Source organism: Mastigoproctus giganteus, chromosome 11, assembly GCF_048544385.1.
Source record: "Mastigoproctus giganteus isolate SK-2022 chromosome 11, ASM4854438v1, whole genome shotgun sequence".
Taxonomy (NCBI): domain Eukaryota; kingdom Metazoa; phylum Arthropoda; class Arachnida; order Uropygi; family Thelyphonidae; genus Mastigoproctus; species Mastigoproctus giganteus.
In genome coordinates, this window is record NC_143585.1 from 48,409,087 (window position 1) to 48,421,745 (window position 12,659).

General features: G+C 37.1%; 1 protein-coding gene across 1 annotated transcript; it reads right to left on the reverse strand.

Moving 5' to 3' along the window:
- Positions 1 to 1,067: 1,067 nt before the first annotated feature.
- LOC150077984 (uncharacterized) lies at positions 1,068 to 11,438 on the reverse strand. Its single transcript, XM_090384899.1, has 5 exons — positions 11,316 to 11,438; positions 11,042 to 11,170; positions 6,828 to 6,991; positions 6,602 to 6,702; positions 1,068 to 1,110 (listed from the first exon to the last, which is right to left on the reverse strand). The coding sequence occupies exons 1-5, from the start codon at positions 11,377 to 11,379 to the stop codon at positions 1,074 to 1,076; spliced, it is 495 nt and encodes a 164-aa protein (XP_090241025.1). The 5' UTR covers positions 11,380 to 11,438; the 3' UTR covers positions 1,068 to 1,073.
- Between the last annotated feature and the right edge of the window lie 1,221 nt (positions 11,439 to 12,659).

The window sequence follows — 12,659 nt, forward strand, 5'->3', positions numbered from 1 at the left end:
AAGCAGCTGCCTTTACTCTATACGTTTTCTTATTACTACAGATATGTTCTATGGTTGTCATATTTTTGTTCTGATTACTATAGATACATTCTGTAGTAATTTTTTCCAAGTTTTTTTTTTCCTCTGGATGAGCCCCTCAAGAGGAATCTGTCCCATCTTTTCGCAACATCAGGTGGGACAGAGTTTCGAATTGAGACAGTACGAGCTTTACTGGGGCTAGTCCACCTTCTAGTGGTGTGGACGAGTACCCAGAATAATCTCTCCAGGGGACTGATGCTTCTGGGTACTCAAGTGGCCAGAACTACACAATAATAGAACACACACATAATACACACAAACCTACATTACTCATATATCTAGCCCTTTAGCAGTGGTACTGTTCTTCGCAGAAATACGAGGTGGATTTCAACTGACATTCTAGGAGCCGCCATTTACAAAAATACATGTCCACATGAGTGTGGGCCACATTTAAAATTCAAAATATCTCGTGATCCCCCATCGGTGGTTTCAGAGGCATTTCTAGGCCAATTATTTGCATGGTTCCTCTAGGAGTGCTCCTAAAACTACGTATGGTGTTTAAAAATAAATAAAAAACATATTTTCGTGTTTTAAAAAAATAATTTAGTTATTTTATCTACAGTAATGCATAAAGAAATGCGTACATAAAACACTTATTCAAAAAAAAAAGAACAGTAGATTGCCATACGGACTATATAAAAATTTGCTTTTTAATTCGTATTTTGGTTTACAAGAATATTTCAAATTAGGAAAAAAAATTCAAATCGGCGAAATGCACCATGGGTTACAGGAATAAATCGCATGAGATCTTTTCTTATGAATTATTATTGTAAGAGTCACCAGTGTTTAACGTTCTGAACATGTAAATATGTAGAATATATTTTGTCATCTCGAATAAACAAATAGCAATTGAAAGGATGAAGAAAATCAACAAACCAATCTCTATAGAATTTTTTTTTATTTGCATTCAAATCTGTATACACACATCCTGTGTAATTCAAGTATGAAATACATAATATTTATTAGATATTCCATCTTGGTAGATTCATAAATGGCTAAAATCTCGGGGAACACATGCCGAATCTGTTCAACCTATATAGATAAAAATATAATTCATTAGACTGATATGTAAAGTTCTTTATTTCTGTTTTTGTTTCATTCTTTTTCAAAAGTTTTAGTCATTCTGAAAACAATTGCGATTAAACACAGTTCAAATCAGGCATAACATAAGCTTGGGAGGAAATTAAATCTTTCAATACTAGAATTTTTTTAGTTAGTAACTGACACTGGTGCAATGGCGTAGTTTAACCGAGAGGACAAAATAATAGTTCTAGGAGCAAAATGGATCCTGACAGCCAATCAGGAACCAGTTAAGACAGTACAGATCATGACGCAAAGACTTTGCACTATCAGTTCGAATACCTGGCATTCGATTCGCTTTATGGCATACTGTCACAAAATCTCTAAAAGAAGGTAGGAGCTATTGCAATGTTGAAAAGAAGTAATTGTAATAACTACTGCCTTTGTAATGAACCCGACTGATTGTTCGAAAAGGAAGAAATTCATCCGCCAATATGCATTCCATCAGTGTCAACCCGATGGTGATATTCTGGGTTACTTTACTCATCTTTGGGCAAGTGAATGCAAAAGTGAAATGACCTGACAAAGGAATTGGCTGAAGGAAAGACGCCACGGGAATAAGAGTGTAAAAATACGACTGTAAACAGGATAATAAGTTCTGCAGAACAGGTTGTGTCTATGCGAGTAGCACAGAAGTTATAATCACCGTACTCACCACACCGGGTGGAAAGGGCCCTAGTGAGAATTTCTTCAATAACGTCAAAAGTTCCTCACGTTATTGACGTGAGGAACTTTTGAGGGCTGAGTTAGCTGACTCATGAGTGGATAACAAGGTTTTACTGCACGCAAATTCAGGTTTTTCGTCCTAAAACAGGCAGGTTTACTAAAGAACACACAGAATTCGTGGAATACACATAGACATATAAGTTAGCCCTTGATGTGCTCTAATATGACAGTTTTTTAGAACAGATTTTGAAAATAAAGGGATAGAAATGCCAACAGGATTGTATGTTTTGGCTATTCAAGATTCTTTCTGCGAAAGATCGCAGAAGACATTGAGTAGATTGTTTTTGTTATTGTAGGAGGAAATGTAATAAAAGTCATCAGTTGACGAATTAGAAGAAAAGTAGGAATAAAATAAGCTGGTTTATGTTTATCCAGAATGCAAGAGAAACTTCAAGACATAACTAATGAGAAAGTATGGAGAGAGAGAGAAAGGTTGCCGCTAATAGCTTTTATTACAGAGAAGAGAAGAGAAGATTAAAAAAAAAATATATCTCATATTATGGCCACCCGAAAACTAATTCATGTGCCCATGTGTATAACGTACATAAATTGTGTGTGTTTTCTGGTCATTTTAGCTGGTTTGGGCAAGAAAAAAAACATAATTCCTTGGAGAAAACACTTTGCAATTTACGTGAAACTGATAAACTCTCGATGTATGAACTTTTTTTCACTCAGGAACTGAAAACAAATTGTGTGTGTGCCGAAAATGCATAGCGGAAGTTAAGAGAAATTTCTTTAATCGAACATTTATCACTTATCCGAGGATCCCCTATTGACCGTATGACTGCCAAAGGTGACGAATCTTCATGAATGGGAGCCTCAGAGACATGAGATGTTCTGTCACCAAATCTAATTTTGGCAAGTGCGTGGCATCGGATGATATTTAAAATCATTTGACTTGGATAGAGCCGGAATCACTTTGTTCTTGAGAGAGCCACGATAGCTGTTACAGGTCGACATTTGACTTAAAGTTTCATTTGGAAATGCTGTTTGAAGATCTCGAACTCCTACAATCTTCACATTGTTCTTGAACCAAATCCGAGCACACACGGAGCAGACCGAACCGAAATCATTAATTAGGAATGTACGTTTAAACTGTGAGTGGATGCTTCGGTGTTTCTTAAAATCTTGTTGCTGCTCGGGTGTATTACCTGTTGAACGATTTGATTGAATATTTCTGGAAGTCGATTTTCGCTTCTTCGCTTTTTGTTTACGACTGGGCTTCGAGGACTCGTTTTCGTTTTCACTATCAACTGCCATGATGACTTCTTCCAAATTCAGTTCTAACATTTCTGGCGAGATGTAAGGCTTTGAAGATGTGGATGGATCTTCTCTAGCTTCTTTGATCAGCTCCATCGCATGCTGTAATTTCTTCCGCTTTAGAAATAACTTGGACCTCTCCTTTGTATTCAATGGAGGTGGTTTCGGTGGTCGCGTTGCACGTATACGTGCTCTGTACGCCTTACAATGCTCACTAGTAGTGTTCGGCAAGTTGAATTATAAATTCTTTTCCGTCGAAATTTTTATTACATACGGTGGAGAATGACGAAAGAAATATCATGACGCAATCAGTAGGGGTACTGATTGGGTCATGCGTCGTTCGTGCCTGGTACGGAGTGCTACAATGGTGGGAAGGGATATGAATCATTTCGTGTCGTATTTTCTTGGCTATTTTTGTCAATTCACTGACGCATTGCAAGTGTACGTGCGCTACATGCCTTACAACGCTCACTACAGTGGACCTCCGCTTTACGATTGCTTCACAGGGTCTGCGGGGGTAGCACAGTGGATCGTCACCCTCCTCCCCACACCGGGTGGAAAAAGCCCAGGATGACGCGAGGAACTTTAATGGGCTTTTTTCACCCTGTGGCTGAGTTAGTCGATCTCAGTCATAGATAGCGAGGTTTTTTTTTTTTCTTTTTACCCCAGAAACGGGTTTTTCGTCCCAGTAAAACAGGCAAATCAACCAGAGAAAACACGCAATTTACAGACATAATAGTTATATGTGTACATGTAAGGAATTACAGGTGGCCCTAATATTTTATCCAATTAATAATTTAATTGGTTCAGTGTACGATCAAATCACTTTACGATGAACACTCCTTAATAAAATACCGTTCACCATACGATATGTAGTAAGCACCGGTCATTGTGATCACGTTTACGAATTGAATTTTAATTCTATTAAACGGCGATTCAAATAAGCGAAAATTGGAGAAATATTATCTTCAAGGTATAAAATTAATGATAAAAAGCAGACTTACACTTTAGTACCTTACTAATTAACAAAATTAAATCATACATGAAAATCGGAAGAATATTTTCAACAGGTTAACAAAATAAAAAACATAAAAAGGGAAGGCAACTACATCATGTAGTTTCCGTCTTACTTTACTAACCTAGCTTAACACTGCTAACTTCGGTGATCGCACGAAAACCAGTGCATTTATTTTAGTACGATATTTGGCTGTTCAGAGCGCCCGGAATGCGTTTACTAATGGCAACTGTCACATTTTCGTTGCGTGTTTTGTCAATCCACGAACGCAGGTTACTCCCATCTGAAAACTGTCTAGAGCGCGCCTAAAGAAGTTTCACTTCAAAAAGCCCGTAGACTAAGCACATTTCCCATTCTTAGCATTTTCGAACTTGAGTTAAGATTGATTGATAACTTTTTTTTTTTCCGCGTAGGCAGTAAATGAAGCCAGACATTTGGATAAAAGCCTATTGAGATATGCTAAACACTTTTTAATTGAAGAATCTCAACACACTTATAAAAAAACAAGTGTTTAGATGAAAGACGAGACTTTGGGAATGATTAATAACGGAATGCATAATTAATGAGAATAATTACAATTACACGACCTGAACAAATATTAAGATCAAATTATTTAAAACGATAGTCCAACGCTATCAAAGAGGAACAGAAATGCTGAAGCTCATCTTATTTCGCTTGTTTTTTTTTGAAAGTTTATTGTAACAAAAGCCTCAGCATATCTGCGAATTGTTCTTGCAAAATAGAAAATAATTCATTTAAAAAAAATAATAATCTCAATTCAAAAAAAATCTCAGTTTCTGAATTGTTGCCTCACTATATGCAGCAAAATGAAAAGGTAAACATTTTTTGGACCACATTATTCATTTTTGTTTATTAGTTTCCTATCAATTCCGAGGATTCCTGTGTGATAAAGAAGCGTATGAGCATAATCTATCTTGTGCTTTCGAAAGTCCTGAATTGATTCCGGCAAGAGTGATGACTTATATTTTTACTGCACGCAGAGTAACTAAACTACAGTAGTTGAGACAGACGGCCTCATATCATTCTCTGTGTTTCCACCTTATTAACGTTTATTGAAAGTTGTAAATGCACACAATTCAGGCTTTTATACTGCATCTAATGTTTTCTTTTTTTATATTTTAATGTTGTAATATGTCATGAATGATGGATTATGCAGAACTATTCCTGACTTCAACTCCCTGGTCACTTCGTGATTGTCATGTATAGATTCATCCTGTTCTCGCCTGCGAAGGTAACTATTTCTTTTGTGAACTTATTGTTTTTTGTTTTTTTTTAACTCTGCACGGTAATGATCTGCTGACTTGTATACTCCGTTGTGAAGTGGTGACTTACCTGTCCAATTTATTGGACCCAATACATTTATTTCATTTAACTAAAATATATGCAAAAATATGTAAATGATAGATTTCTCGTGGTGCATCATATGTGGAAACCATTGTAGGTACAACAGTAGAAGAAATGGCTTTTAAAGATCACCAAAGTGATATTTATGATTGTATTTCTCGTGTCACTTGTGGCACTTGTGATTATATTAAATAATAAATATACAGTACATATTTATACAGTACAATATACAGAAAGGCAGTATATATTTCAATGGGTACATTCTAGAGAGACGCCCTCTGAACTGGGAAACAATCACACTGCGTTTTGCTAAATTAACATACTCATCACTGTGAATGCCATACTATCTCTGCTTTGGTACATCACTCTCCTCTTATAAAAGGACAGGTAGGGTGCTCTATTTCTCAGTAGAATATCAGCACTAGAACACATCTTCTGAACAAAAGAGCACGCTGGCTTGCTCAAAAGAAAATTAATTGGAGCCAGATGAATTATTAATACCCAAAAATGGGTATTAGTAATAATTTTTATCTGCAATTTTTTCATTTTATTTTTATTCGCGAATTTTCCATTTTAATTTTAAAATTTTAATTAATTTTATCCGCAAAATTTGCGGATTGATACATGGCATTGACTTAAAACAGTAAGAATGAAATTATGATCTCTGCCGAAAGAGGTTATTACCTCAAGAATAATGAACTTATTCCTACAAGGGCAATGAGTTCATTCACGATAAGTCTACACAGTTAAAGATTCAAGCTGCGACTTGGAAAATTATAGTAGGGCTGTGAACAGAATTTTAAATGCCGAGTTTAAATAGCTATCGAGAAAGGGAACTTTGCTGATCGGCAAGAAAGGCAATGAGAAAGGATGGAAGAGATTAGACATTTGATCTAAGAAATTACACATTAATAAGGGATTTCTTAGGTCACTAATGTCATTTCTGTTATCATTTCTGCAAATACACACACATCGTTTTACAGAATCTTCATTTAATAAAATTCCTGATATAATTTAAGGTGTACAAAAAGTAAAAAACTGTTGCTTGGCTACAGAAAGAAAAATAATTTTACTTACTTTGTGCAACCAGGGGAAATCTCCCACTCGATTGGGCCGAGATTTAAATTGACTACAAACAGCAATTGCAGTTTTATTCCGATATATAAAATGATCTTTCCCTGTAATTAATACAATTAACACATGAAATTAAACTGCAAAAAAGTGTTTATAGTTTTATGTGATCGATATTTATAATAGCAAAGGGGGTTAAATCAATCACTCTAATTTTTGAATCAGCACTAACCATGCAATCCGAGGGAACCGTAATTAATAGTTCAAGATCGCAGTCACAAGCTACTTTATTACAGTCTTTGATAATGGCGCCAACAGCTCGACCCCCTAGGGAACCCAGGGTGACAGTCACGTCCACACTTATTCCCAGAAGCTTTAATACTTTATTAATGTAACCTATAGTGCACAAAAAAGGAAAATAAAAAATAAAATAAGTATTTAAAAAAAATATATATATATATATTTAGTATGCTTCCCTACTACAAAGGGTACTAGGAAAGTTTTGCAATATGACGCAACAATGAATCACAGGAAGCTGCTTGTTGCTGCATGTTGAGACATGTTCATACGTGCATAGTAGCCGCCGCGCCACGTCGATGGGCTCAGTTATTCATTAGTAGTGGGAGTGTAAAGTGCTTGCGATGGCATCGTGGTCACGAAATGAGATAAGGACAGTTTTGCGGTGTAATTTCGTACGTGGTTTAACCATAGACCAGTGCTTAGAAGAAATGACTCTTGCACTAGATGATGATTGTCCACATCGTACAACGATATTCAGGTGGTATAGAGAATTCCAAAGGGGAAATTTCACTCTGGAGGATTCTGAGAGGCCGGGAAGGCCACGAACATCAGTTACGGAGGAAAACGTTACTGCTGTGAGGAAAATGCTTGACGAAAACAGGCGAGTGACCTACCAACAGATAGAGGATACTTTGGGCCTAAATGCACCAGCAATTCGTTCGATTCTGCAAGATCATTTGCACGTGAAGAAACTTTGTTCTCTCTGGGTGCCGCATCAACTGACTGAAGAGCAGATGACACGACGTGTGACTTGGTGCCGGGAGATGTTAAAAAAGTTTGATAAGGGACAATCTCGGTATGTGAACAACATCGTGACAGGTGACAAGACTTGGCTGTACTATTACGATCTGCCGACCAAGGCTCAAAACAAAGTTTGGGTCTTTGATGATGACGACACACCCGTAATTGTCAGAAAATCCCGATCTGTAAAGAAGAAAATGATAGCTGTATTTTTCTAATCGAGTGGAATTGTGGAACGTGTCGTTTTGGACACGCAGAAGACAGTCACAGCTAAGTGGTATACTGAACAATGCCTGCCTAAAGTCATTGGATCTATGAAGAACCTGCGGCCAAAGTCAACAATGGACACCTGGTACCTCCATCACGATAATGCTCCAGCTCACCGCGCCAAAGCCTGCACCGAATATTTGACCACGACAGGACTGAAAACTTCTCGAGCACCCTCCCTACAATCCAGACCTTGCTCCCTGCGACTTTGCACTGTTCCCGCATGTGAAAATGAAGCTAAAAGGGAGGCGGTTTTCCAGTGATGAGGACCTTCTACGGGCTTGGGACAACGAGTGTGCTTTACTCCCTAGTGAAACTTGGCAGAACTGGTTTAAAGATTGGTTTCGGAGGATGGAGAGGTGTATTGAATGTAGAGGAAATTACTTTGAAAAAATTAAATAAACAAAGCTGTATTGCAAAACTTTCCTAGTACCCTTTGTATATATATACACTAAACTTGTGAATTCAACTATATATCGAATAATTCTGACAAAGCTTTCTTCTTCTGTTTTCGTTAGTATTTGGAAAATTTTGTTTATAGTCTTCATAAACTATTTCTGGTAACTTCGGCTTTAAATTCAACAGAAGAAGGAGCACTAATTGAAGATACATGAATGCTGCAGAATTACTTTTCTGGTAAACGAACTCTTCTCTACCTGGCCAGCCCTTGACAATGTAGTACTGCTCTGTTGAACGAGTATCGTCCAAGCAGAAGAATCACTTATTTTGGATAAATAAAGGCGCTACATAAAACTAAATCGAAGAGAACACGACCTTAAAATCATCACATAACTGCCAGCGATATTCCTTAAATTTGGTTTCATTTAATAGTTTGGATCTAACTTCCTTACATTTTCTTCATTTCAACAGATTGTCATGTCCATGAAAATCTGTTGAAATGTCATGTTCATGTTGGAATGTCATGCCTTCCAAAGAGTATGGAAAAGTTGCTGGGTTGTTTGGTTGATTTATGACGGTGAGAGTGGAATTTTCAAGGAATTCCTCCAGTCGCTGGCCATTCCCACGTCGGTCTTCAGTCTCGCTGTGCCACAGCTGGGAGTGGCAATTAACATCAGCGCCAACGACGATTTTTGCGTTGGGGAGTTCTGCAAGGACTGTCTGCATATATCTGGTTGCAGGTAGGATGTCTTCCCCTAGCCTACAATACAGCGAGATGATATATAATTCTCTTAGAGGTGTAATAAGGTGCACACATGCAGCCCAGGCCAAGCAAAAGTGTACGATTTTCGTGACTGTAATATTAGGATTTCAGACCGCTACAGCAGCCAATGGCGTGTTTCCATACACTTGGGCGATTTTTTTTAATTTGGGGGATACCCCCTGAATTCCTTATTATGCGTGTAGGGCTCTTATATTAGGATAACGTCGATGTTCTCTTCGTCAGCTTTTTTATTATTTGGTCTACTACCGCTCGAGCCCGCTGCGCGTTAATTTGCAAAAAAAAAAAAAAAAAAATAATAATCTCCTTGGTGTTATAGCATTTATGCGATGTACCCATAATCGGTTCGGGCCTGGTGTATGCTCTTGTATTTTAGGTAGACAGGGCATTTATTATCCATGATTGAGTGGTCATGTTGCATTTTCTGTGCCTTGCAGTTCGCACAGACGGGCTCGGCGGATTTATTAGGGCGTGCGTTGTATTTGTGCCCTTCTTCGGCACAGTGTCCGCAGGTTGGCTCAGCCTGGGTGCATGTGTGTGTGTGTGTGTGTGGTGTGGTGTGGTGTGGCCAAAGCGGCAGCACTTAAAACACTTGGGGACAGCCACATGCTCCTTAAAACGGTGACTTCCCCATTGAATATAAACTCTGTTTTGATTATTGATTTTTTGCCATACTGATGGGGCAAGCTCAACCACCCAGTTGGTGGCATTTCCATTCCTAGACCTTGTTTTATATTTCGGGTTATTAGTTGATCCATTTCCGCCTACAGAAGGTCCCTCTGTATTTTTCTATAGTATAACTCCTCTTTAAGTTCATTCGGGGGCAGGTCTTTGTCGACATCAAAAATGATTATCGCTGGGCCTTTTTTTCTTGGAGTTTCGGCCGCTAGTCCCAGCGACTGAATTCTTGCGTTGCTAAGGATTTTCGCTACCCCTTCATGTGTCCCCGTTTCTATAACTACTCAGGTGTTTCTTGTCTTGCGGATTGATTAAATCTTTGTGGTTTTCAGCGGTAACACTGCAGCTCCATCAGGAATTCTGGAAATATCATCCCTTGAGGAAATTTGAGGATTGAGGAAATATCACCGGCTAGAATTTTATGCGCCAAACATTCACACAGACTTCGAAGCGCAAACAAAAATTTATTTTCTTGAATTCTTAGTGAGGATAACATCTAAGTGTCTTTGTCTCTAGGTGTCATACTAATCGAACGAAATGTGCATCACTTTAATAAATGAAGACAATTTTAAGGCCTTATCGGGTAACACAATGGTTACAGCTGAAGTTCCACCGCACCAACCATACAACACGATCTGTTTACCGACACAATAAATTGATGACTAAGAGACGTAGTGTTTCAGTTGAAGAACAAAATCTTGAAACTAAACATAGTTTACAAATATATTGCATACGTAGGATCTGCATGTATGCTCCTCTTATTCTTTTAGGGAGGGAGAAGAGAAAAAGAGAAAGAAAGAAAAACACACAGAGACATAAGATTTGATGCATTATTGAGATATTAAAATGAACTTCACAAAGAATGATGCCGAAGGAATAATGTCAGACAAAGAAAAAATTGACTAAATTTTTTTTCAATACAATATATCGTACAGAGAACGTTTTTCTTAAAAGGCATCGGGTCTGGTTTATTTTCTAATTTTTGCTGTTTGTCATCTGTAACGTATTTTGTAGGTTGTATTGCTGAATTTGGTATTAAAATTGATTTAAATATTATTGTTTATATTTTACGATTTAAAAATTAATTGCTTAATTATTTTTTTTCTCAATTTAGAAATGATAAAATCTTCCGTTTTAATATCAAATTTAAAAATATCAGCCCAAATCCGACAAGAAGGATCCGAACGAAAAATGATCTGTACTTAGAAGTAAGCGAGATTAATCCGGCGCCTTTTCAAGTGAAACACCTTGTAGATATATTTTTGAGTTTCTCTGTTTACCTGACTTAACGCAGAAAGTGATGTTCTGTCCAGGCATCATCTCGCATTTTTTCAAGCAGTAACATCCATCAATCATACCGCATGCACTTACGTCGACACCAGATATAATTGGTACGTCCAAGCCAATGCCTACAGTCGAGATCGACAGAAAGAAATGTATTAAAAGCCATTATATTCAATATATAATTTAAATAAATGGTTGAATAATGTAAATGAAACATTTCAAAGCAGAGTATACCGATATCGTTATCAGAAAGTTTGTCGAAAAACTCACATAATCCTGCGCCTTCGCACTGGACGACAAGGAAGAGTACTAGTATTGCTATACACGTCTTCATCGTTGCTGATCAATGCTCCTAATGAATCTTCTCTTTTAAGTGGTATTAATCGGTCTGGTTTCCAACGTACTCTGTGTATACACAAAGGGAGGTGCGATTTAGTAAATAAAATACTGCTAGAATATTTATCTGACGTACTACTCCACCCGATTCCTGGCTTGGAACACTGCCATTAAAGTTTCACAATATATTGATGAAGAACGTAAACTTTAAATCTGTGGCCAATAATAATCCCGTATTTTAATTTTCATGACGTAAATTAGCTGCAGTCAATTATTAGTTGCCTCAACTTCGACGCTAAAAATGGATTATGTGGTGATAATCACTGAGTATTTTCTGGAAAAGCCTCTACATTAAATTTTAAAACCGACACAATGGAAAAGTACAACAAAAATCGGAATGTCGATACTTGGAAGCATATTATTATTATTATTATTATTATTATTATTTATTATTTTTATCTTATGGAAGCCCCAAAGCGAAAGGTAATTACGTAATCTACTCTACTCTATTATCGGTTGAAAATACAAAAACACTTGTTGATACTGGATTTGAATTTCTGTAGACATTATTTATCAGGAAATTTGGGTTCTTCTTTAGAGATCTGTGCGTTGTCGGAGGGTTACCATTACCATGGGTACAGTAATCGCTATTTTATGAGAAATCAGAAAAGATTGGGGTTTTGATTGGTTAAAGTTTAACAGCCTTTTTCTAACAAACTTATATCAGCCGTTATGCCTTCACCAGCGTCACAGACCAGTCCATCCCTGCTCTGTTTATCCCTCCATTCGACTACTTATTCATTTATTATTTAGTACTATTTACTATTTATTATCCTTAATGGCATATTCAATTGAAGCTCCGACAGGATATTAAGTACAATATTAAATTTTATAATATTAACTTCAATATTAAATGTTTTTTTATAATTAATACTAAATATGTTTTATTTATTTTTTATAGTGTATTTTAAATTGTTGTCATTTTCTGTTGTGAATTCAAAAATATGTTTTGGTGTTTTGAAAACTCGGCGGAAATCGTGAAGACGCACAGGGAAGAACTACTGATGTTATTAAACGAATACGGATACTGTCTGGTTATACATTTTGTGCGCTTATCGTGTTGAAAACATGATGCGTATTTTATGAGATGAATGACATGCCCATGGGCGGATGTGTGTGTGGGCTGAGTTGATGAAAAACACTTCTCTTTGGAAACGGGCATGGGCCTTACAGTTGTTATTCTGATGGTGAAAAGCTCTGTCTCCTGGTTACACACCT